This window comes from Syzygium oleosum, unplaced genomic scaffold (genome assembly GCF_021117445.2).
Source record: "Syzygium oleosum isolate NSW1041296 unplaced genomic scaffold, Sole_v2.1 Sole_v2.02, whole genome shotgun sequence".
Taxonomy (NCBI): Eukaryota; Viridiplantae; Streptophyta; class Magnoliopsida; order Myrtales; family Myrtaceae; genus Syzygium; species Syzygium oleosum.
Genome location: NW_026607486.1, coordinates 5366529 through 5392207, shown reverse-complemented (window position 1 = coordinate 5392207; position 25679 = coordinate 5366529). Strand labels below are relative to the sequence as shown.

The 25679-nt window shown below is 42.8% G+C and overlaps 3 protein-coding genes across 3 annotated transcripts; 1 reads left to right on the top strand and 2 right to left on the bottom strand.

Moving 5' to 3' along the window:
* Positions 1-65: 65 nt before the first annotated feature.
* LOC115666028 (tetratricopeptide repeat protein SKI3) lies at positions 66-11837 on the top strand. The gene is made up of 22 exons (XM_030587832.2): positions 66-311; positions 418-501; positions 602-817; positions 1074-1196; positions 1304-1387; positions 1490-1540; positions 1999-2091; positions 3060-3200; positions 3295-3375; positions 3731-3978; positions 4059-4230; positions 5303-5418; positions 5496-5553; positions 5834-5899; positions 7197-7409; positions 7558-7609; positions 7790-8163; positions 8282-8376; positions 9428-9670; positions 9938-10581; positions 10841-11044; positions 11329-11837. Exons 1-22 carry the CDS (start codon positions 300-302, stop codon positions 11514-11516), a joined length of 3558 nt encoding a protein of 1185 aa, XP_030443692.2. The 5' UTR covers positions 66-299; the 3' UTR covers positions 11517-11837.
* A 193-nt stretch (positions 11838-12030) lies between these two features.
* LOC115667844 (protein LYK5) lies at positions 12031-14325 on the bottom strand. The gene has a single exon (XM_030589386.2). It carries the CDS (start codon positions 14218-14220, stop codon positions 12268-12270), a length of 1953 nt encoding a protein of 650 aa, XP_030445246.2. The 5' UTR covers positions 14221-14325; the 3' UTR covers positions 12031-12267.
* A 6064-nt stretch (positions 14326-20389) lies between these two features.
* Positions 20390-25351, bottom strand: LOC115667547 (uncharacterized). Its single transcript, XM_030589115.2, has 9 exons — positions 24817-25351; positions 24004-24231; positions 23792-23913; positions 23539-23599; positions 23097-23237; positions 22381-22488; positions 22051-22279; positions 21710-21961; positions 20390-20888 (listed from the first exon to the last, which is right to left on the bottom strand). Exons 1-9 carry the CDS (start codon positions 24964-24966, stop codon positions 20806-20808), a joined length of 1374 nt encoding a protein of 457 aa, XP_030444975.2. The 5' UTR covers positions 24967-25351; the 3' UTR covers positions 20390-20805.
* Positions 25352-25679: the final 328 nt, after the last annotated feature.

Sequence of the window (25679 nt, the reverse complement as noted above, 5' to 3'; positions counted from 1 at the left end):
ATTTCAGAAAATTATCGTAGGAAATGAGAGAGAGAGAGAGAGGATTCCTTTCCTCTTTCAAACACGTACAGCATCAGAGATTAAGCGCCGCGAAAATTGGTGTCGCCACCTGCTCCGTACACAATCGCCGCCAAAAAAGGCGACGGTGCACTGAGCTCACAAGAAGCCACTAGAGCAGCAGCAGCAGCAGCAGCAGTGGAGGTTTTCTCCGGCGTGCATCCACTTCACTGAATCGGAGAACTCCCGGGGACACCGAGCTTCTAGGGTTTCGACCTCTCCCTCCGCAATCTCGATCGGTGATGGCGAAAACGGTACTTTCTTTTGCACTGCCTATTCACTCTCGTCGCTGAATTAAGCTCGCCGTTTCGATGCGCCGGTGGCCCCCTGAAATGCGCGCCTCGTTTTTCTCGAATTCAGGACGAGGAAGAAGCGGTCGTCCTGAGGCGGTTGGAGGAGTCGGTGGATGCCCATCCAGACGACCCCGAGCTTCACTTCCGACTCGTAATTCTCGCTTGCTTGTTCTTCGTCTTCGATGTGGCGGTTGGTTTCGTTCGTTTCTGGTTTGTTGAGTTGTGGGTTTCTGTTGGTGATTCGACGCCAGGGGCTGTGTTTATGGGAGAGAGCGGCGGGTTCGAAAGAGGAAATGGAGAGAGCGGTGGAGCATTTCGTGAAATCGGCTAAATTGGACCCTAACAATGCGGCTGCGTTCAAATATTTGGGCCATTACTATGGTAGGGGGGGCTCTGATGGTGCTCAGAGAGCTGTCAAGTGTTACCAGAGAGCGGTTGTTCTCAATCCGGATGACCAAGAATCTGGGGTAATCTGTGTGCATATTTATAGTTTCTTATTTCACGCTGGGATGTGTTTCGTTTATTGCTCGCACCACGTCGATAGGTTATGTTTTAATGAATTTAAGCAAAATCGCGCAGTCTCAATTTTTCCTAGTAAAACTATGTTGCAGTGACTGGTGATTAATTACTGGCTACGGATGGGCTGACTTTGTATGAGCATTACCTAATATACTGTTCTCCTTCCGATGAACTCTGCGTGGATATGCGTATGCTGGTAATTAGGAGGCATTATGTGATTTGTTGGATCAAGGAGGAAAGGAAAGTTTGGAAGTGGCGGTTTGCAAAGAAGCATCAGAGAAGTCGCCGAGGGCTTTCTGGGCTTTTCGAAGATTGGGTTATCTGCAGGTTTCACATTTTCTTCTCTTATTCCTTTTTAGGCATGAATTGTAAGGACGGGAATATTTACTTGTTTGGTTACTCCATTTATTTCACCGTCATGTACTTTTTGGCAGCTTCATCAAAAGAAATGGTCCGAGGCTGTGCCGAGTCTTCAACATGCTATTCGAGGCCATCCTACCTGTTCTGATTTATGGGAAGTATGTGTTCTCTTGCTCTTTCTTTGATTAGGTTTTGAAGCTTTTTAATAATGATTTGTTAATTTGCACGTCTTCGTTGATTCTCTTTTGACTTAATTGTAGGCATTGGGTCTTGCCTACCAGCGATTAGGCATGTATACTGCTGCCATTAAGGTCAGGTTCTCTGTTCTACAGATGCTTCATTTCTATTCCTTTTGTTTTGGTAGAAGTTGCCTGTCCAATTGTTTCGCTACTCTATTAAGCGAAAAGTATGATTGTGCTTCCTGTTTTCCTGTCGGGAGATCAACTCACACAGTAGACTTTGAAGTATTGGCTCCGGTGCTTCGTGACCTTCGTTTGCTTGACTCTGGATTTGTAGAATCATGCGCATGCAGCGAGTCGGTGACTATAGGCATTTTCTTTTTTCCTTGATGAGGTGTGCTTAAAGAAAAAAATATTCAGCTTTGACTATATGCATTCAAGGAAATTCTGAGATGATTTTCTTGATGGCCAGCTTGAACTGATGCATTTCTGACATTCATTGCTCATTCCCCCCTCTCCTAAGATGGAGTGTCCTTTGTGCTGCAATTTACTTTCAGACTTGTTGTTGATCTTAGCCTGGGATTGTACAGTCTTATGGGCGGGCCATTGAACTGGAAGAAACCGGAGTTTTCGCCCGGATTGAAAGTGGAAACATCTTCATGATGCTTGGTTCCTTTAGAAAGGTACAAGGAATTAATTGTATCTGCTTCCGCATACAAATAGCAATCCATAGATGATGGATCATTCTTATATACTCACGTGATTTTTTGTGTGCTACTTATGGAGCTTGTAAGACTGTTTAATTTGAAAATCTGAATCATGAAATGAAATCCACATGACAAACACTGGAATTATTTAATTCTTGTCTTGATACTTTTGCATTAAACGCAATGCTTTAAGTTGATGCTTGCACATTGACTACTAGATTACAAATAGCAATCCATAGATGATGGATCATTCTTATATACTCACGTGATTTTTTGTGTGCTACTTATGTAGCTTGTAAGACTGTTTAATTTGAAAATCTGAATCATGAAATGAAATCCACATGACAAACACTGGAATTATTTAATTCTTGTCTTGATACTTTTGCATTAAACGCAATGCTTTAAGTTGATGCTTGCACATTGACTACTAGATTTTATGTTTGGATCTGCGTATTTTTCTACATTAACGTATTGGACAAACAATGTCCAGCCTGATGGAATATATCTAATCTCTGGGGCAAATATTGTTGAGAACTTTTTGTATTTTAATACTAGGGAATGATGAATAGTTTAGAATGTTTATCTTCTGTTTGTAATGTCCTCCTATCAGATAGATAATTTTTTATGAGGAACATAAGTGGAAGTGTAAGAGAACCGGCGGAAGCTAGTGGGGCCGGTTATACTGGATTTGGGTCATAACAAGATGGCACAATTAAGGCATTAAAAGTAATAATATTGTTTTGGTCATTTTTTCCATCCTTAATGTTGCAATTGCTCGATTGACTGTTTATTTATCCGTTTATTTCGGCCTAATATTTTCTCCATTTAGTTGACTCAAAAAATATTCACAGGGTTCTGGTCTATCTGGACCGTGAAAATTTACCTTTTTGCCTGAGATCTCCTTAAAATTTTATGCATTCTATTGCTCTACTTTTCTTTTCAAGGGAATTGAACAATTTCGGCAAGCTCTGGACATTTCACCTGAAAATTTGTCAGCATACTATGGACTCTCTTCTGGCCTGCTTGGTCTGGCAAAAGAATGTATCAACACAGGAGCGTTTATGTGGGCTGCCTCACTCCTAGAGGTTAATTTGTCCTGCAATTCCTGTATCACTTTCCTCTTTGAAGCTTTACTTGTTAAAAATGAGAGGCGAAAAGAACTTTCCGTGCTAATTGCAGGAGGCATCTAAAGTTGCAAATGTGAGTACTCAACTCACTGGAAATGTATCATCTCTTTGGAAGATGTATGGTGATATTCAGGTTAGGCAATCTAATTCATTGGGTTCTGCTTTTATTTGGTCCCTTTAGCTAAAAGCAAATAGACAGTTTGACAATGCAGGAAGACCTAGTCTGGAATTAGTTGCAATATGGGGTTTGGGTTATTTGATGATTTACTTTTGATGGTTTATTGTTTGGCTTGCTAATTATTAGATATGAATATACTTGGTCTTGCTACTGGTTGAACATGGACTTTATCTTGATGGACTCTCTCTCTCTCTCTCTCTCTCTCTCTCTCTCTCACGCACGCATGCACTTGCACACCTGCATGTGTGCACATATCTTTATGTCCTACCCAACTAATGAAGTAACATGTGTTCTGCTTCTACCCTTGTAGATTACATACGCCACTTGCTTTCCATGGATGATTGGCGACCAGAATTTAGAGCTTGAAGCAGATGCATTCAAATCTTCTGTACAGTCTTGGAGTGAGACTTGTTATGCAGCAGCGGAGTCAGCCCGGATTTCGTACCAGAAAGCTTTGCGCTTGGCACCTTGGCAAGCAAACATCTATGCCGATATTGCTATGACTCTCGATCTGAAATCCAAGTTGATCAAGATTTCCACATACAAATCCGATTCTTGGTATGACTTTTGTTGCTTGCTTTGCAATTTGGATTCTAATGGTTTCCTGAGTTTACTCTCTGACCTATTCTTTCTACCAGGCAGTTACCGGAGAAGATGGCTTTGGGTGCATTGCTGCTTGAGGGGGATAATCATGAGTTCTGGGTGGCATTGGGATGTTTATCTGATAATCATGCGTTGAAACAACATTGTTTGATCAGAGCATTGCAGTTAGATGTATCTCTCGCTGTTGCTTGGGCATACCTTGGGAAGGTATATGGTACACTACGGGCTGATGCTTGCTTTTTAGTACCTTTGTGAATAGTTTTATTCTAGCTCTTCATTTTGACATTGTGTATACTGTAAATGGTTCATTGCTCATGTGATTGATTAGCTGCTGAAAGGGATTAATTTTAAACTTGAGTCCTTGGTTGAGTCTTAGACTAATCAAATTTCCAATAACAAATTTGCTTCCGAGTGTTGTGACTTTTAACTAATTTGCTATCTTGTTGCCTTTTTTCCGAATTGTCGTTCCGAGAGTTCTCTAACCTCAAATGGTCCATTTGGTTGGAAAGATGAATTTGGCTAAATAAGCTTCAGTATGAGACAAGCCAATTGCAAGCTTAGTTAAAGGTCTCTCATGTTCTGCAGACAGCTAATTTTGTCGAGATGAACCGATTATGATCTGGCGTGACATAATAAACGTTATGTTGACTTAGTGATTCAACTTCAGGTGGGTGCATTTCTTTGTTGGAATTGTGTCTGGCTCTGGCATGAGACTGATCCCTCTCAAGTGGAAATGGAAGCATGTGCATATAGAGCAAGTCTCCTCTACTTGTTCCCATACTATACTAATTTTATTTGCTAGCCTGGGTACATTGTGCAAGACTTTCTGGGAAATGGAAATTGACTTACTGATTGATGTAGAACAACGTTTCAGATTGAGTTTGCCATTTTGACTGTAAGTGCTTGACACTATTGCAATTCCGGAGAAACTACTTGATCTATTATTCACAAGGTCAACCTTGAGGAACATCACTTCAAAAGTAAATGCTATTATGGATGAGGTGGTGTAATATTCTGACTAAAAGTTCATGCTGTAGACTTGCTTGACTTAAATTCGATTTGTTTAACTCTTCTGGCTTGGGCCTGTAAATTATTGAGAGTAGATCGGTGGTGGTGTATCACCGATTCTCTATGTAGTACTTTCAATGTCTCTTCCTCGAGAATACTAGTCTTTGTAGGCTGCAATTTTTTTGGATGTTGGATGGTTTGTGATACTGCATTTGGATAGTCTGAGGCCTGCTTGTCATCTTGTCAGTAAAAACCATATTGATTTTTACAGGTCTATAGAAAAGTTGCAGATAAGCAACTTACAAGGCAAGCATTTGATAGTGCTAGAAGCATAGATCCTTCTCTTGCATTGCCATGGGCAGGCATGGCAGCTGATTTTCGTGCCGGGTAGTTATTAATGAAGTTGGTTTGTTTTTAATAATTGCTGGAATCTTTTGCACCAGTTATCTGATTCCATCTTTCAGGGAAGATGCACCGGAAGATGCTTTTGAGGGCTGTTGGAGAGCTGTGCAGACACTGCCGGTAAGTGTTTTACATTTTGAGCTAGCTTCTCAGCCTTACGAGTTATGAGTGTCTGCTGTCTAGCTTGATAGAGATGTGATGTTTTCTATGTAACTTGTTATGGTTGGCTTGATCATCTTTTTCCCCTCTTGATTGTATGATTTTTCAGAGAGTGCTTCCACATTATTTAGAGTTAAACTAGAGTTAAACTAGAGTACCTCTCCACTTTACTGACTCAGTTTGGGCTTAGAGTGCTTCCACTTTATTTCATCAACCCTGATTGATTTTATTTCTAATGCAGCTTCCTGAGTTCCAAATTGGGCTAGCAATGCTTGCTCTACCTTCAGGGCATTCCTCATCTTCACAGGTATGGCTGTTCATTAAGTTATTGCACATCGTAAATATTCTGGAATTTTCAAGAGGGAGGGGGAGAGAAACTAAAACCCTACATCTTTACTAAAATATTTTGATGAAAGAGTACAAAAGATGGCTCTATTAATGGAGCATAGAGATACTATCGAAATCCTAACTTCCTTCTTTATGACCACCTACAAACTATGACTAATATCTGTAACGCTCCCTGTCAAGCTGGAGCATCCTTCTTGTATATGACAGGTGCAACAGGTGCAACTTTCTTTTTACTCCTTGACTAAACCGCTGTGTAAGCCAGACCTTACACTAGATAATGGATGTAGATACATCAAACTAGATTTAAAACGACAAGCTGAATTTAACCCACATAAACGCCGGATTTGACAGAATCACTAAAAAGACAAATGAAGACTGGAAAATTGACACCTCTCTTCCTCGAACAACAAAGACAATATCGTGTGTGAATCTGACTTCATGAATTACGGCAAATTGAACTTCATCATCCTAAGGCGCTTGACTTTGGCTGCTTGACAATGGTGTGTTTGACTTTTGCACTCACACCTGCCAGGATACTTGATGGCGTCTTTGCTCATCAATGACGCTCACAATCGAAGATAAGTCTCACAATGGATGACATTTACAGTAGAGGTTGTTGAGGTTTCAAAGGACCAAAATTGGGAGATTTTGCTGAAGACAAGTTCCTGTAGCCTTTTTTTTTGGCTTATGAGGTATTTAAAAACGACACAAACCTACAATCCCACAATAACAGATAGCTTTACTGTTATGGAGGAGAAAAACTGATGACTGCGCTGGAGAAGGACTGAGGACGACAAATAAGGAGGCATGAATTGGGCTTGACAAAGGATGACAGAATCTTGACACAAATGAACACTGAAAACAATTGGGATGTGCTTGCCAACGACAAAGGTGGAGGGTGACCTTGCGACGACGCTAGAAGGACAGCTTACAACAACAACGATGGTGGCTCTGCTACCATCTAAATATTCTAGGATATTCAAGATAGGGTTAGGGGGGGAGGGGGTGAGAAAATACTAAAATGCTATATCTTTACTAAATGACTTAATGAAAATGTACATTAGATGGCTCTTTTTATAGGGCGTGAGAGACACGGACAAAACTTTGATTTTCTTATTTATGATCACCTATTGATTACTGATTAATATTCATATGTGTGTTCCAATGCACATCATATCTCTTGTTTGAGAATTAGCATTTATTACCTTTTCTCTGTGAAATTAAGATAATCAGAGCATATCATCTGCCTCTTGCAGGTTTTTGGAGCCATCTGTCAAGCGGTCCAGCGCGCGCCTTATTATTCTCAATCGCACAATTTCAAGGGGCTCATTTGTGAGGCACGACTTGATTATCAGTCTGCTGCTGCATCTTACAGGCTGGCACGACTTGCCATCAAGAGCTTTTCTACAGCAAGTCCAGAATCTAGTGTTAGAGATGTAACGATTAATTTGGCAAGATCGCTTCTTAAGGTAAGCATGTCCAAAATTGTCTTTAGCTAATCTTTTTGGACCTCAAGGGAAGCTTAATACAGCTTCTGAGGCACATGGTGTAATGTAACTGTAGATGTTATGTCTACTTTAAGCAATTTTTCTAAGCCAATGCAGCTCATTGCTGCAGGCTGGGAATGCTTTAGAGGCAGCACAGGAGTGTGAAGCTTTGAAGACTAAAGGTTCCTGATTTGCTGCCCATAATTTAAAAAATGTTGCTAGATTCCTGTTGTTTTCATCATCTTAGAATATACTGAGCGACAGTTTGTATTTTAGGATGCTATCTCTCTGCCTCCATGGTTCTATTATTTTGTACAATGGAACCTTCATTGGTCTGATGATCTAAATTATATTTCTATCAGGTACTCTTGATGCGGAATGTCTCCAACTATATGCTCTCTCTCTTTGGCAGCTTGGCAACAATGAACTTGCTCTTTCTGTGACAAGAAACCTTGCTGCTAGTATATCTACCATGGAAAAGGCAACTGCAACAGCCACTGCTGGTTTCATTTGCAGATTGTTATATTTTATTTCTGGAATGGATTCAGCAATCAATAGCATTTTAAAAATGCCAAAGGAATTATTTCAGAGTCCTAAAGTTAGCTTTATTGTGTCTGGCATCCATGCTCTCGATAAAAATAACCGGCTCAATCAGATTGTTTCTGTCAGTCGTCGATTTCTTAGTTCTCTTGAAGAAATGGAGGGAATGCACTTCTTAATAGCTCTTGGTAAGCTGGTGAGTCATATCCTACTTTTTTAAAGCTCCACATTCTAGAGAGACATGGAATGTGCTTTACATTGATGAATTGATACTGGGCATTTTGCTTATATAGTTATACGTGAGCATTGTGCAGGTAAAGAATGAGTCAGAACCTGGCCTTGGTTATCGTACTGGAATTCATCATCTTCAGAAAGCTGTCCACATGTGTCCTAGTAGTAATCTGTTAAGGTAATATCAAAAGTGTAGGCAGAATTAATCGTCCTAGTTTCTTTAGCTCCAGCACTCACTTCCTCCTATCTATATTTTTTTAAGTATTTCCTCGAAATGATATGTTTTGCATCAGTCCTGTAATTTTTCCAATAATAGTTCTGCAATCTAGTGGTTTGGACTTGAAAGTGATGATAGAGAATGGCTTGTACAGAGTATGATGCTTGTCATGAACTTGAAACAAAAGTTGGAGCTTTCTAATGGTATGGCAGAAGTTTTCTAGGCTGAGTTGGTCAAACTCTTGTGGAATTAATCCATGAGTTGGCTTCTTTCATTGTGTCCGAGTGTAAAGTTCAGCTGACTTTAGAATATTATAGTTCTCTTGTTTGTGCAAGAAAAGAGAATATTAAAGAAGCATGGAGTGCGGACAAGACAATCGGTTAGAGTTTGACTGATAATATTCCTTGGGCCGGTTATGACTCTGCAATATTTCTTGGTTTTATTGAGTGGAGGCCATGCATAAGCATAGCTCATGAAACTAGGAATGCTACCTCTGTTGGTTTGTGAGTTTACATGGTGTATTTCCTAAGCGCTAAAGATGATGGCTGTGGCTTTGCTGCAAGAAAGATAACCGAGATGCTATGGCTTTACTCCATAAAAGATAAACTTGATGTCAGGACACAATAGCTTTAATCAGTCGGACATTGAATTGTAATTAGGTGTGTTCAATTCTTTCCCCTTTCAGATTATTTCCATTTTCGTATTATAGAATATAGATAGTTTTGTCTAGTTTGGGCGCTTTTTAGCCTCTGGTTTCATCTAGTCAAGAATTCTAAATGCCTGAATAGGGTGTTTGTGAGGTGAGGTTATGTTTTTCGCGTTTCTCTTAACATGAGGTTATGTTGACATGTATAAGTAGGAATGTTATATCTTAAAATTTTTCGTTCGACGCCATTCTTCTGGACCATTATATATTGTATGAAAAGTTGATTAAGAACCTCGTTATATATGTCAATGTTCACTGTGTTCTCCCCAATTCAAGACTGTTTTCTGACATATGTTGTGATAGCAGGCAATTGCTTGGTTATCTTTTGCTATCGAGTAAAGAATGGAATGGTTCACATCTCGCAACAAGGTGCAGTGTCATAAGATTCTCTGAAATTCCCCGAAAAGAAGGTTTCAAATCTTCATTTGAAATCCTTGGTGCTGGAGCAGTTGCTTGCTATGCCATTGGAAACAGCAATCCAAAGTTTTCTTTCCCAACATGCACATACCAGTGTTTTCAGGAGCCTCAAGCCATTCGGCAACTGCAAAAGTACTGCAGCAACTTATCCTACTGTTTAAGATCGAAATTTTTAAACACAGCACTTGGAAGAAAAATGTATTTTTTGTCCTAGATATGTGGCCTTTTTGGGGGCAAATCGTTGATATCTCAAATATTTCCTCTTTTTAAATCTCCTCTAATACTCATGGTTTAACATGTCTGTATTCGGCAGTTGACTCTGATTTAGGAACTTGTCAAGGGGCGTGTTATTATGCCTCCATCTTTCTTGACATGCTTTTCTCCCATTTCTGGCTGCAGATGCTTACGTCAGGAACCTTGGAATCATAGTACTCAATACTTGCTCATACTTAATCTTCTACAGAAGGCGAGAGAAGAGAGATTTCCTCAACATCTTTCTGGTATACTGAATCGGCTAATTCGCGTGGCTCTGTCAAATGAATTATATGCCAGGACAAGTACCTGCTATCCTTATAGAAAATTCCAGCTCTTACTTTCTTCTTCTGAGTTATGCTTTCAGAAGGGAAGTCAAGTGGAATGTATCGCTTCTGCAACAAATGCATCTAGGCTTCCGCTTCCTAATGGCTATCTTTTCTTCGCGCACTTGCTATTGTCTCGTGCATATGCTGTTGCTGGGGACCTGAAAAGCTCTCACAAAGAATATGAGAGATGCTTGGACCTTGGGACAAATTTTCATATTGGTTGGGTCTGTCTTAAATTCATGGAGGTACATTATGAGATGCAAATTGATACAAGCGAAATAGACTTGAGGTTCTATGAATGCTTAAAGGAGAGGGAAAACTCGGATGTAATGTGGGAAGCTATCTTCAATCTGGCACGGGGTTTAATTTCTTTATGGAACCATGATTTTCCCTCTGCAGAAGACTCTCTTGAACAAGCTTGTTCGTTGATGGATTCTGAGAGTGGAATCTCTCTCTGCTTCGGTAGGTGTCTACTGAGCCTATTTCACAGTGAAACATTGACCTCTCCCTGAAAATATACTTGCTCCATTAGATTTACTAGAGGAGAAGTAGTTCATTTAGGCACACGCGCACCCAGGCCTACATATCAGAGCTCTCTCTCTCTCTCTCTCTCTCTCTCTCTCTCTCTCTCTCTCTCTCTCTCTCTCTCTCTCTCTCTCTCTCTCTCTCTCTCGTACATATTCTGTTTGTGCTAACTGAGCAATTATTTGTCATTATTCAGGTGTCGCATGTATGGAATTAGCCAAGCTAGGGTATGGTTCTCAGTTCCTCTCGCTTGCTCTGAGACACCTCTCTAAAGCGCAGAAGACGGCTCTAGCTCCATTGCCTGTTGTCTCAATATTGCGGGCTCAAGCAGAGGGAAGTCTTGGATCTAAAGAGAAGTGGGAGAGCAATCTTGGTCTTGAATGGTTTACTTGGCCACCAGGTTTGGTTCTCATATGACCTGCACTGTAAAGCACTTAAAATCTAATGCTTCATTTGGATGAACTTTTAAATGTCTTCATTGTTTGTAGTATTTTTTAGACTAGGAAGTGTTTAGATTTCTTACTCTGGGGGTATTGCAAAAACGTTGGGTAAAAACATGTCACTGTTAATGCCCAACCAAAAAGGGCAGAGTGGAGATGTCTCTTTCTGGGAAAGTTTAGGATCTGAAATTTAGTTTTTGACTTATAAAATGGTTTTTCTGACGATTTGGCCATGTATTGGCAGAAATGAGGCCCGCAGAGCTCTTCTTTCAGATGCATTTGCTCGCGCAAAATGTTAAATCTGCACGTGACTCCACATCCTCCGTGGTGGCTTGCCAAAGTCCACAAAAGTGGGTTTGTCGAGCAATCCATACAAACCCATCTTGCTTAAGATACTGGAAGGTGTTGCAAAGGCTCGTGGAGACAAATTGATCGCTCGTCAGCAACTAACTCAGTTCTAGCTTGCGCCGCAGCTGGATGTATTGTTGGACGCGGCCTCAGTTCCATTCGTTGTAGATTAGCCACATTGTTTGTACACCAGTTCACATGTATCGTTTTTTCTTTTTCACCACACCCCCCAAAATAAAGGGGGAAAAGAAGAAAGGTTATAGCGTGTGGTCGTCTTCCTGTTGCTTTTAAGGTAATTCACCGGCTGGTGAGTTTCATCATCTAGTGCAATACACAATTTTTTTTCTTTTCTGGTCATAGCAATACACAATTTAATGTTCAAGGAAATTCAGTGGTTTCTTTTCTCTTTTGCTGCTTCGTTTCCTTTCGGCACAAAAGCGATGAGTTAAACTCATCTCGCAGGCTTCTTGTTCTTTCTGCTGGCTGTTTCTGAAAGACGACATGACATTATTATCGACTCATCCGAAACGGGGATGACGTATCTGATCTGTATTGTATATGGGATTCGGCACACTCATTTGGGCAAAAACAACAACAATTAAAGTCTTCGTTACTGCCTTTTATATTAATGTATGTTTTTCCTAGCCGAACTAGGAATGCACCGTTAACGCTAACTTATTCCAACGCCTTTGCCTATAACATCATACAAGCATTTCGCAACGAGATGGTCCCTGAATCAACCCACCCCAGAACTTACTATTTCGCCGGATTACGTATACGGACACCGACGACTGACGCTTCGACCAGTGAACTTGGCAATCGGATTCGTCCTAATTTACCTACCAAGACTCATTGCCCGGGATCGATCAAGCTCGTCTGATGGATCCCAGTCCAATGAGGAAGACAAGATCTTGGAAAGAGTCATGAAAACTTCGGCCATCTCAGGGCGAGCATTCAGATCGTTGGCGACGCATCTCTTCGCAAGCTCTGCCATGGAAAATGCCAAGTCCAAAGGATACTCGTTCTTAAGCGAAAAATCTATGAAGCCTCGTAGATTTTCCCTCACGTTGTCTCCATCGAGCACCCTCTTGATGGCTGCGGACAGCAACTCCTCTCCATTCTTGGAGTCTCCGGCAGCTTCCCTTCCGGACAAGAGCTCCAGCATCACGACCCCGAAGGCGAAAACATCTAACTTCGGCGTGATCACTCCATTCTCTATGTACTCCGGGGCCATGTAACCTTGAGTCCCGACGACATGCCTGGTCATCTGAAGTCCGCCTTCCTCGCTGTCTTCCGCGACTCTCGCCAGCCCGAAATTCGCGACCATTGCTCTGAAATTGGCGTCCAAGAGAACATTGCTGCTCTTCAGATTCTTGTGGATGTAGGGGGGATTCGTGTAGTTGTGCAGATAGTTGAGCCCATCGGCTATGTGGTACGCGACCTGAACCCTCTGCTTCCATGATAGAACTGGGGAACTTTCGAACTTCTTGGAGTGAAGCCAGTCGCTGAGAGATCCATTCTCAGCAAACTCATAAACGAGGTAAGTGTTCCCCTCATGGACGCAGAACCCGGAAAGCCTGATAATGTTGGAATGGTTGATCTGCCTCAAGATGTTGATCTCGCTCGAGACGTCGCCCTTCAGGACTTTCACCGCGGCGCTGTCGTTCTTGAACTTGCCGCGATACACCGAGCCCTTGATCTTGTTCTCCTCGCTGAAGAACCCGGTGGCCGCCTGCAAGTCCTGGAAGGTATACACGGTCAGAGTTTCAATGGCTTCTCGAATGCCGGAAGAAAAGCCAGAGAAGGAACCGTCCTTCACTGCCACAGAAGCGTAATCCGTCGGGGAGGTTTCCGAGAACTTCTTGGGCGTTAAACCGGACGATTTCGATTGCTTGCGCTTCTGAGGGTGATAGCAGAAGAACCAGAGCGCGAGAGCAGCAAGAGCAATCGCGAGCGCACCGCCTCCGACACCAACGCCGACGAATACCCACTTCTTCGAAGATCCCGAATCATCGGTCGCCGGCACGGAGGGAGTCGCCGGCGGGCTCGCGGGCGGCGGCGCTGTCACGATCTTTGTCGGCTCCTTGGACAGCGGCACCAGAATCGGCGTGAAAGGAAAAATCGTGCTCGTCTCCGTCAACTCGTTCGCGTCGAGCACGCTCTGCACGCTGACCCCAAACCTCGCCGCGATGGAAGAGATCGTATCGTGCCAAGTCACCAGGTAGGCGAGCAAGTACTCGACCCCGGCCGAGCTCTGGTTGGCCGTCGGGCAGGCGCACCGTACCGGGACGGTCAGATTCATCCCCACGGTCAGGTTCCGTTCGCCGTACGGGTTCTCCGCCATGAGGGCCTGGCACGTGGTGATCCCCTGGTAGGTGTCGTTGGCGACGAGGAGGTACGTGTCGGACGCCTTGAGCACGTACGACGCGTTGTGCTGGTAATAGGAGGAGGCGCAGGCGCAGTCGACGGGCGCGATGATTAGAGTGTCGGGAGCGAGGGGCTGGACGTCCGCGACGCCGTTGATGGAGGCCATGTCGGCGATGTAAGGCTGGGAGTTGAGGAGGTAGGCGGCGTAGACGAGGGAGGTGTAGACGGCGGTGGAGCGGAAGGTGACGTAGGAGCGGCAGGGGGTGCGGGGGCCGTTGCAGTCGAAGCCCCGGGTGATGTTGTTGTCGTTGGTGGGGTTGTCGCAGTCGAGCTGCTTGTTGTTGACGTAGGCTTGCTGGGAGAGGAGGAGGGGAGGGAGGAGGAGGAAGGAGAGGGCGTAGAGAGAGATGGAGAACTCCATGGAGGATTCGCGGTGTTGCGCTTCGAGGAGGGGAGCTCGAAGGAGGCGTGAGGAATGGAGATGGGAAATGGGTTTCGTTTCGCGCAGAGAGAGAGAGAGAGAGAGAGGAGACGGGAAGGGGAGATGGAGAGAGGAGTGATGCGTCGCTGTCCGAGGATTTAAGCAATTGGATTTGTTGAAGAAGAAGAAGAAGAAGAAGACAGACAGACGGACTGGACAGGGACGACCCGCAGCAGCAATGGAGACTGACGGAGAGGAGGCGGGCCGACGGACGACGGCAGTTGGAGGAGAGAGGAGGGGAGGGGAGGGGAGGGGAGGAACGCGTCGGGGGTGGGGTTGACTTGTTGACTTTTGGGGGGTGGGGGTGATCGACCAATTACGTGCCGTGTTCATGCGGGTTCGGAAAAGTCTTGGTTCCAGTTCCGGTTTCAGTTCCGTACTCTCTTCTTTCTTTTTCTTTTTTTTTTTTAATTAAATGCCCCTGTTGTCAGCGATGAGTTTATTGCGAAAATATATGAATTCATCTACTTGTTCTCAACATGATGCAATGAAACCGATGTTAATTGAACGATTGCTATCGGGCCTAACTAAACTTTGCTTTTTATAATTAGGAAAAGTTTAAATAGATTAAAAACAGGTCAAACGACTTTAGCTTTCACAACTTATAATAATCATAAATATATCTAAATCGCACTTCAATCGGTCGAAAATTATATACAGTGAAATACTGGAAGGAGCTTTATCTCGAATTTTCATCTCCAAACAACGGAGGTGAAGTAGAGAGAAGATGAGAAGAGCTTCACTTGACTCGACTCGAGTAAGTACTTCGGTTTTTCAATATTTTTCTTGATTAGACGTGTCAAAAATTTGGAATGTGTTGAGATTAAAAAGTCAGTCCAACGCGTCCACCGATTTGACCAGAATGGGCTGGGTTGGGTCTGGTCGATCCCTCCTGACCTGAAGCTGGGTCTAATTTCTAAATCCCAGCACTGCGCTTGACCAAAACAATGAATTCACACAGACGATCCCGAACCAAACGCAACGTTCATTTACACTACAAGGAACTGGATTAGCATGGGCCTAACGAAGAGATGACAGTCTGCTAATCTTCTCTGCATCCATGGCCACTTCCTTCATGGTCGGCCGCTTCTTCCCGTTCAATTTGAGACACCTCCTCGCGAGCGTCGCGAGGCCCGAGAACTCCTCGTCGGCGACTCCATGCCGGACCCCGGTTGTCCAAGATACTATAGAGACGATTCTCTTTCATCGCCAGAATGAAGTTCAGCACTAGGCTTTTCTCTTCTACTTCGACTTTGCTTCTGGATTCAGCCCTCTCTTCTGGACACTTCCACTGTGGAAATCGGCATAGATGTGGCCAAATGCAAAAAAAGCCAGCGCTCCGGCAATTTCTAGAGCGATGTTTACGCGGGCTTTCCAAGATATGCACGAAGAGCGATCCTCGCCGTGGAGGTGTTGGGAGAGAGTTCCGTTGCTGACGAACTCATAAACTAGTAGAGAGACCTCCGACAACATCCTAACAACTTCACCACGTTCCGGTGGTTTATCTCCGATAGGATGACAACCTCGTTGATGAATTGATCGACTTGCTTCTTGTGCATCAGATGGGACTTCTTTATGGCCCCGATTCTTCCATCGGACAGCATTCCTTTGTAAACTGTACCGCAACCTCCCTTCCCGCACATTCTGCTCTCGCTGAAGTTGTCTGTTGCTCGCTCTAGCTCCTCCGACGTGAAAATTTCGGTCTCGACGATTGTGCCTTCCTGCGAAGCTATCTGCTGGAACCATTCCGCTTGAAGAACGCCTTCTTGAGTTTGGCTCGCCTTGTCCTTCTAAGCACCCGAGCAAACCAGATTCCAATGGCTAAGGTGACTATCACAGTCAATCATATCGTAAGACCTGCACCCATTAGAGAATAATTAGTCTATGCAAATGAAATCACATTTCTGGCTCGATGAAAGAGACCAAAAAGTACCGCGAAGAACAACGTCCACAGTTGTCGCATCGCGGATGCAATGGTTTCCATCAGAACCGTTTGGAAATGTATAACCAGGTTGACAACTGCAGTGGTAGCCCCCATCGGTGTTGATGCAAACGGAGTTTTCTACATTGGTGCACATCTTTTTAGTCCCATTGCACTCGTTAATATCTGACATGGAAAGCAGCAAATGTGATTGCTAGAGAATAGATTACAGGATTTGGGAGAGAGAGACCATTTGATTGTTCTTTCTTCTGGGGGATTAAATGGGGTGACGGTACTTTTAGCTCAAGACAGTCAAGAACCGAGATCGTACCTAGGCAACCTTGGGGAAGGTATGGATTTCCTTCGAAACCCATCTTACATTCGCAGTGATGTCCTCGGCGGGCAAAGTCAACGCAGTGAGCATTCATGCCACAATCACCACCGAAGGAGGTGTTGCCTGTTCTATGATCTGGTTCACATGTCGCACTCCCAAAAACTCAACTCAATACCATCGGAATCTCGGGGTCCCCATATTTAACGAGAGGGAATTCCTTCTCCACAATGAAAGCACGGCTGCAGCAGGGTGGATATTGCGAGCATGGTCGACCTTGGGAGGAAGGCCGAACCTTGTTTGGTCTCGGCAGAGGGAGAAGCATCCTCTTGTGAAAAGCGAGGCCTTAATATTGCTGACATAGGTGAAGATGCCGCACCCGTCTCCAATCAGTGTGTTGAGGTTAGGCGAGAATAAGAAGGGATTGTACGTTCCGCAATCATAATGCATTGGCTTTATTAGGAGCTCCATTCCAGACTCATTTGGGGGAATGCCATTGGAGGAATGCAAATACCTTTGGACTAAAGGACTTTGGGAAAATGCAAAACTGTTTGGTAAAATGTAACTGAAAAGTGCTTTGGAGAAATGCTAAGTTTGTTTGGTAAATATAAATTTAGAAAGCTCTTTGGTGTGACCAAATTAAATTTTTAATTTAATATTTTTAAAATTGAAAAAAAGAAACAATGACCGTAACTTTGAGTTGGGCTTGACATTTTTCAGTCTTTTTATGTGCCTAATATCTATTTCAAAGATGTTATCTAGTTTCTTCTTTCTATATATATTGCATTAAAATGATATCTTTAGTTTACATAGCTAGGTGTGAATGTTATGTCGCACTTTCTGTAACTCAAAGGGGCTTTGGAAGCAAAGAACATGTCTGCAAATGATTTTCTTGGCATGCGCTACTGGTATCCCTTCACCAAGGAGGTAGTTTAGCAGGTTTTTGCCAATTCTTAAGAGGATATCTAACATTCTTGAGAGGTTGTCATTTCACAATAATAAATATGATCACATATGTCCGCAAAAAAGAAGCACGCTATCCTTAATATTACAAACCTCCTCAACGACTTTGTAAGCTCATGGCTATTTCATCACGTAAACGTGTCATGTCGGAAAATGCATTATCATTTGAAGCACTAACCCCCCCTCACTTGAATCATCATCGTCAACCGAATATCCATAATCGGGATCCACCGCTTGTTCAAAAGGCAACATGCTGTGTTATTCATACTCAAAGGGATTACTCCCGCTATGAATCCAACCGTAATGAATGCAACCGTAAATCACAAAAAAAAGGGTCAATGACTACAAGAAATAATCATACTTTTCGACAAATTTACACGTATTGAATTTGCTCTATTATGAGTACAACCCAACATGCCGTGTTATGAGAGTCGAGTCATTATGAACTTTGATAATAAAAACCTGGATCAATTAGCAAAAGAAATAGAAGACAAAATCTGGGTGGTACAACATAACTGCCCTAATCTAGGAAATGGGAGAAACAAGCCACTATACATCCACTAGATATACCCCCAAGTGCATGCTCTGTTATGGGTAAGGCCCATGCTCTGTTCAAAGAGCCAAGTCATCATGGAGATTGAAAACAAAAACCTGGATCAATTCACAAAAAGCAAAAAAGAACAGAGGAAAAAATTTGGGTAGCAACAAGTTCGCAATTAGAATAGAGGAATTCGCAACTTCTTCCAAATAGAACAACAATGGATTACGGAACGGTCAAATCTTACAATCAAATCCTAAAAGAAAAAAAAATGAAAGAAAGCTAGAACAATTTTTGGACTTGGGTTGTGTGTTCAGCCAAAGGTTTTAGAGCTAGGACGACAAAATGATATTAGACCTGATAGGATTGTCAGATAAAAACACGAAATGGCAGAATGTAAGAAGCCTATGTCTATGTCTGTAGTCTTCATCTCATCCCTCTGAATCATAATTGGGCTTTACTGAAGGATAAGGCCACTGCTGGTGAGTACTGCCCAGCCCCTTTTACCACAGAAGGAAGGACCACCATCCTCTAAAAAGCTGAGTCGGAGGTGGCTTCTTCGACCTTCAGAGGGAATGTCAAAGGGAAGTTGTTCTTGGTCCACCAAGAACCGACTGATGAAAAGGACTATACAAGCACCAAAATGCCGCAACAAGTTACCTCTTAGGCAAAACAAAGGAACAACAAAATGCAAAAATTTCCGTAAAACATATGGAGCCCAGAGCCCAATTGTTCCCCACTTAAGAACAGAGGAAAAAATTTCCGTAATCCATTGCCTCAAATTACCTCTTACGCAAAGCAAAACAAAACGGAAAACCCTAAAAACATATTTAAGACTATACAAGCACAAAAATCACGAAATGCACAAATTGCATGGTGATTTCACCATGGAAGAAAGGATAAAACCTCAAGGATGGCCACAAAATGCGCAGATCTAATAAATCAAAAGCACATCCACCGGGGAGAGAGAGAGACGAACCTGTAGTTGTGCCAGGGAACGAGCGAAGCGAACCACCGAAGCGAACGAGCGAGCGATCCGTCTGAAGGAGAGCGAAGCAACCAAAGCGAGCGAGAGAGGCGAGCGATCTGTCTGAAGGAAAGTGAAGCAACCAAAGAGAGCGAGAGAGGCGAGCAGTTCCGCGCGAGAGTGAGTCAACAATTGAGAGTGACAAAAGGCAAATGGGAGAGCGAAGAAGCAGAACGCTAGAGACTACTGCGTTTTGTTTTTTCAAATGGGCAAAATTGGACTTTCAACAAAATTTTGAGGGCAAAATAGGCAACTGACAAAAATTCATTAAATGGTGGAAGTTGCATCCCGAAAATGCTGAAAAGCCCAAAGCACCTCCTCACCTGCTTTGGGCTTTCAGCATCCCAAATGCTAGCTTTGGGCTTTCTGTATCTTAAAAGCAATTGCCAAACGGTTCAGCATTTTGATAAGGGGCTTTTGAGGCCGAAAGCCCCTTCCCAAAACTGAACCAAACGGGGAGGATGACAATTAGGAAAATCCCAATCATGAAACACACGCACCTTATGGACGAAGAGCGTCCGGAGAAGAGCCATTGTTGCAGGTGATCTCGAACCATTTGTCTTTGTAACACCCTTCTCTGATGCCAAACGGGTAAGGAATGCTGACATTGCCGCATTTCTCAGGACACCCCATTTTGGCAACCGGATAAGCAATGGCATCATGACAAACCAAACCAAGAACAACCGTCGCAAAGACAGATGCTAACCTCTGAACTGATGACGTGGAATGAAAATCTCAGAACTTCAACCTTCATCAGTTGCAGAAATGAATTCTGAAGGTGTTGGTGTCTGCAGGATTTCTATTAGAGAACAATACTTTAAAAAGACACAGACAGATAACAGTTGCACTTTGCCCTTTTTAAGGTTTAACATACTTCCTTTTTTATGAAGAATCTAAACGCTGCCCCCTCAAGTTGAACTAAATGGATTGACATGGTAACAGGTTATCGAACTGTCCAAATTTCAACTTTATTAATGAAAGAGACTAAGATTGGCCAGGTCAAGTATCTTAAAACCCATCGTCAAGAACAATCTTAGAGGCACAACATCATTTCAAATTTTATCTTTGGCTTAAATGCCAGAAAATCTCTTTGTAAGTTCTTGTAGCTCTCTCCCTCTCCCTCTCTCTCTCTCTCTCTCTCTCTCTGCCCTTACACGTGATCAATGACGTTTTAGTTGCCACTTCAACAAGAAGGATTCTCTCTCTCTGCGCTTGCGAGGGATCAATGACGACTTTTAGTCTTGGCCAGCATCATTACTTTCGGTCGTTTCCATAAAAACGAGACTCGTCTCTCTATTGGATGTAACTTCACAAGGAAAAGTACAAAAATTTAGAAATTACTTTAAAATTAGCAGAATAGTATTCAAAAACCAAGAGTGACGTTCACTCCATTTAAAAAACGTCTCATTTCCCATTGTTCCGAGCATCATACCGACGCAAGCACAAGTGGGTTAACATGGATTAATAACCTAGAAACTAAAACTAGGTCATTGCAGGACAATGCGACTTTTCCGGTGCTGCTACTGTCCGAGACTGCAGCCTGGGACTGTGCATGTGGCTCATCTTCTACGTCACACCTTAAGAATTGTGAAAAAGTATCGAAGATGACAAATGTTGTTAGTCCGGCTGTCCGTCAGAAGAAATGGAGGCATCTGTAACTGTATATGATGCTGCTAGAAAGCTATAAACTGGGTTTAACGGCTGTAGAAGCCCAACAACTTAATAGAAGTTGGCCCTGGTAACCATCAATCAAGCTTGTACTTCCGGAGACACTTCCAGCAGAGTGATCCAACTTCATAGGCAATTCCAAGAAAAGCAAGAAAAAATACTGCAGCAAGCGAAAATCACAATGAGAAGAAGTAAAAGAAAAGGCCAGAAGGATCCCACACGTAATACAAATTAAAAAAAGGAGCTGGATAATAAAGAAGGAAACTCAATTTGTAGTAATAAGAAAACCCTGCGTAACCACACTAAGTCACATTCTTTGTGCGCGCGCACACAAACTTATCCTCCTGATCCTACTACTAACATTTACAGAGGAACCACTCACAACATGAAAATATTGAATGCTCACCACCTTGCCTCCAAACTTCAGGGCACAAGTCGCTCTCCCTCAATTGGACACTTCGCAGAAAACAAGATCTCACCTTCTTGTCACTCTATGCTCTGAATCAATTTTGTTTCTTTTTTCCCTCTAAATAAGTTCTTGCGTCATTTTAACTCCAAACTATATATGTTTGGAGTTAAAATGTTCTTTTAACTCTCCAGTAGGTACCTTATACGGCAACCATGGCTTTTGACGCTACCAAAGACATGGACTACGGAAGAAATTCTGGATATTGAGTATGATGTAGAGAGTTTGAGGGAGTGGTCGGTCGAAGAAGAAATGAGTAATCAGCATGAGAGAGAGAGAGAGACAGAGACAGAGAGAGAGAGAGACAGAGAGGGTAGTATCCTCTCACTAAAATCCATCCATGAAGTCACGTGAACGAGGAAAAGATGAGGAGATGAATGACAAAAAACTTTTGCTGATGAATCTCTAGTTAATTGCTGAAATTGTTTTGCACACCTAAAAATCCAAAAAATCATTAATTCAACAACAAAATTCAAAATGAGTAGAAAACCATCGAAGCATTGTGATGTTCTTACCAGCTACGGCGCAATAAAACAAAATTGCCAAGCGATATCTGATAATCCATGGTAAGGCAACTTCCAGAGAACAGTGCCTTTTATACCCTCCAGCGGCATCGGCAGCCGCAGGTTTCCCGTTGTATGCTTTCAGTTCGGACAACGAAACATTGACACTCGTTACATGGTGTCCATAAATATCTCTCACTTGAATAATCAATTTCACTGGGTTTTCGCCCCAATGTATCTCAATTGCGCCAAAATTGGGTTGACCTGCACGAAACAAACTTAGCAGTGATACCCCACAACCAAGAAAGTGTCCACCACGAAGTTTAAAGGACAAGAGAAGTATTAAGGCATACCAAAAGTGCATGAACTGAATCTGCAGTTACGGCTCATCACCCTCATAGTACTTGGCGTCAACCATGCCACAAATCTCACTACAATGTTTAATGGAGGTGGGACAGCCTTCTCCACAGCTTGTGTAAGACCACTAGAAGTAATGTCAAACAATGGATAACCAACCCCACAGTCATATCTCGCAATTTCTCCAAAATGAACATCTCCACTTATGAAGAACACACCATCTCTCTATTTTAATACAAATTAAAATAGATAAGTCAACCACCATGACAGGAAAAGCGTTTTATTAAACTTCAGTATACAAGAACAGCATGTTGGAAATTTGTCACCTTACTCTCCGCAATTAATTTAAATAGCCGGTCCCTCTCCTTTGGAAAACGTCCCCAAGCTTCCAGGTAAAACACAGGGCCAGTTGCAGCCGAAAGATTTGATATGACCTGCATTTTTTTAAGCAATTGAGTGCAAATATAGCAATGGTTACCCAATTAGCAAATTCAAACTAAACAATTTCCATATAATACTCGAACGGGTTTTGCTTGAACAATCCTTGCAATGGCTCATGTCTGGGTTTTCTCTCATACCAACATCATCATATGAGGAAGTTGTGTTTCACTGGATGACTTGCCTATTCACGTGGATATACTCATTTCACTAGAAGGCTCTGTTTGTTTCACAGAAAATGAATGATTTAAAAACATTTTCCTAAAAACAATCGCCTGTATTGCTTACAAAAATTAATAAACGAAAAATATTTTCATTGTCCACAAAAATGTTTAAGCATAAATTGTTACTGATAATGAAAGCTTCCATTGACTAATTATTTCAAACAATACAAGTGATCATTTTTAGAAAATTGTTTTCCAAATCATTCATTTTCCACGAAACAAACGGAGCCCAAGATTCTAACCTACAAGCGATGCAAGCGATTGTAGGTTAGAATAAACACATCAAGCAGCTCCAAAAAAGACTTTTCAACTTTATTTAACTTGATTTGAAGGAAGGCGCAGGCACATTCCGGTTATGTCGAGAGTAATTTGTAAATTACCTGAATGGAAGATCCAATTATAGTTAACTCTGTTGCTGGCCCCATCAACTCTTTCTCTAACCATGTCCATTGTTCCGACCCCAAGATGCTTCCATCACTAAACAAAGGATCTCGATGATACCTTGTATCTAGAAGAATGACCTGAAAGGGAAATCCACCAGTAATATATGGTATAAAATCACTGAACAGACTTACAGCATTTACTGGAGTTGGTCAGCTCATAGAATTTGAAACAAGATAGGAAAAAACTAGCGGGTAAGGCAAGGACACAGTGAAAACTGTGCATGTCTTCCCGCAAGACGGCCCAAATTAGTATTGGAGCAGCTTGAGTGAGAATAATTAACTTGAGAAGAAAAATATTACGTTGGACTAAAACCTACATATATTGACATTCCAATACTGCAAACATCCATCTAATATTAAAGCACATTCAATTGAATACCTTTATTTGCTTACCCACAGGACCGAATGTATATGATGCATAAACGCCTGCTTGCTTACGCCTGCAATTTCCAGCTGTCTCAAGAATTGTCACAAGTCCTCACACAAAAGCAAAGAACAATCCAAGAATAGATGATATTTCCTTGTGACAAAATGCTTGCATGGCCATTATAAAATTCAAAAATTAACAAAAAGCACGGGTTGTATAAAACATTAAAATTGGTGTGTCAGCATAGACCGTGCAATATCCTCACCTGGGACTATCCTTGGGTTCATCTAAGAAGTTGAGGAGAAGTCTTTGGTTAGTGACTTTCCCACCAAATTCCTTTCCTGCGTCATTCAGTCCATAATCATGGTCATCCCAAGTGCCAATTACCTAGACACAAGGATAGCTCCACTTTCTTAACACTTTTGCGCTGACTGTTGGTGTGTTAACTCTACTGATAAAACTTTCGAAAGAGAGAACCTTAGCATTCTGTCGAAGACGAGAATAACCGGGATTAGTCTTAGCTCTCTCGTATCTGGACTCCATCTCTTGCTCAGGTGAAGGAACAAATCTCGGGACATTCTTCCATGGTCCTACCGTCCTTTCTTCGCCGAACAGTTGAAAAGGACGCTTTATATCTCCATATATATTGTCACCCAGCCAAATGAACACCTGAGGATCAAACTGGATGATTGCATCCCAGATAGGCTGCAAAACATGAAACTCCTTCAGCGACCACACGTGTTATCATCGCCTTCCATCACAATTCTACGCGGGTTTAGCTTAGAACGGCATCAGCACCGCATCTCATCACTGAAATTTAACTGATGCAGTTGTATTTCACAAAGGCCATTCATGTCCCAAGAAAAAAAGAGCATAATACACGAAGAAAATTTTTATAAAAAATGTCACAACCGCCCTTAGTTTGCATCAATATCTTAATTAAGGAAGATTTAATAGCTCAAGTACACGTTTTTACATTGAATCAACAAACCCCATCCACCGGACCCACCAACTATTATCGAGTAAAACAAAACAGGACCAGGACCAGGACCAGGACCAACTGCTAGGCAGATTCCCACAAAGCAATCTTTATAGTTTCGGTCTTATCTTCAATCGAGGATCCCAATGAAACCAAGTTTCGTGCTTATTTTGGATTAGAGTCGTTAAAAATGATGAATTGCATAAAAGGAACAAATAAAAGGAACAACGAACAAAATCTGCCCAGTCCACTGAAACGGATGAACATGCTAAGAAAGAGAGAAGGGAGCGAGGGGAAGAAGAACCACGAACCTGGGGTGCGCTCTGGTTCGCGCACGATCCGAAGGCGATTCGGGACACCGCCCTCTCCTCTCCGGCCCCGGCGACGGAGGCGCCGAGCGAAATCAGCCATCCGACCACCGCCCACCCCCAAGCCCAGCGCGCCCACCGCCGCTCCCTCATCGGCTTATCGAAGCAAAACGCGACCGCGAGTCAAAGGCCGATCGCTCTCCGGTCCCGGCGAAACTCGAGCGCGCGAGGCAAACACGCCGCGACGATCGAAGAAGTACCCACCATGGAAACGGAAGGAAATGCAAAGCGCTGCGATCGCGACAGCAGGAAAGATGCGAATCGCAGACACTGCGATGCTCTCTCTCCTTCACTCTTTTGCCGGGAAAAAGGGCAGAAGGGGACGATCCAGCCCAGCGGTTTAGTGCTACGCGCGGTGACGGAGCCATGCGTGACCAGCTCACTGATTGGGACTCTGTAGAGGTGGCATTCAATCGCGGCCGTACAGGTGGCTGCGGGTCGGGCTTTAAATGGTTCCGCTTTTCTCGTTGGGGGCTACGCAAACTTCGAATTGATTTAATTGGGTCGGTGAATTAATGGGACTCATCGTGGCTTTTTTTTTTTTGCGCCTTTTGCAAAGGACTATTGGACACAAATTCGACACGTTGCGGTGACGGGGGCACGTAAAGAACGTGCTTAAAATGCATTAAAATATCCACCCAACTTTTTAACATCTAAAGGAAAATTTGTAGTTTTAATAAAGTCAGCATGAGGCAGCATGGTCCTTCCTCTAGTAAATTCATCTATCGCGAAATACAGCCACGCGGACACTTTCGTTTACATAACAGAAGATGCGAGTCTTGTTAATAAGTGTGCCCGATTTAATC

What these genes read in the sequence shown, in the direction of transcription:
- LOC115666028 (XM_030587832.2), top strand. An exon ending in TGCTTGGTTCCTTTAGAAAG is followed by an intron (nt 2,092 to 3,059) that starts GTACAAGGAATT and finishes TTTCTTTTCAAG; the next exon opens with GGAATTGAACAATTTCGGCA. An exon ending in TAATAGCTCTTGGTAAGCTG is followed by an intron (nt 8,164 to 8,281) that starts GTGAGTCATATC and finishes AGCATTGTGCAG; the next exon opens with GTAAAGAATGAGTCAGAACC.
- LOC115667844 (XM_030589386.2), bottom strand. Translation starts at nt 14,220, where the DNA reads ATGGAGTTCTCCATCTCTCTCTACGCCCTCTCCTTCCTCCTCCTCCCT.
- LOC115667547 (XM_030589115.2), bottom strand. Translation starts at nt 24,966, where the DNA reads ATGAGGGAGCGGCGGTGGGCGCGCTGGGCTTGGGGGTGGGCGGTGGTC. An exon ending in CTGTGGGTAAGCAAATAAAG is followed by an intron (nt 23,238 to 23,538) that starts GTATTCAATTGA and finishes TTTCCCTTTCAG; the next exon opens with GTCATTCTTCTAGATACAAG. An exon ending in TAATTGGATCTTCCATTCAG is followed by an intron (nt 22,489 to 23,096) that starts GTAATTTACAAA and finishes AAAAAAATGCAG; the next exon opens with GTCATATCAAATCTTTCGGC.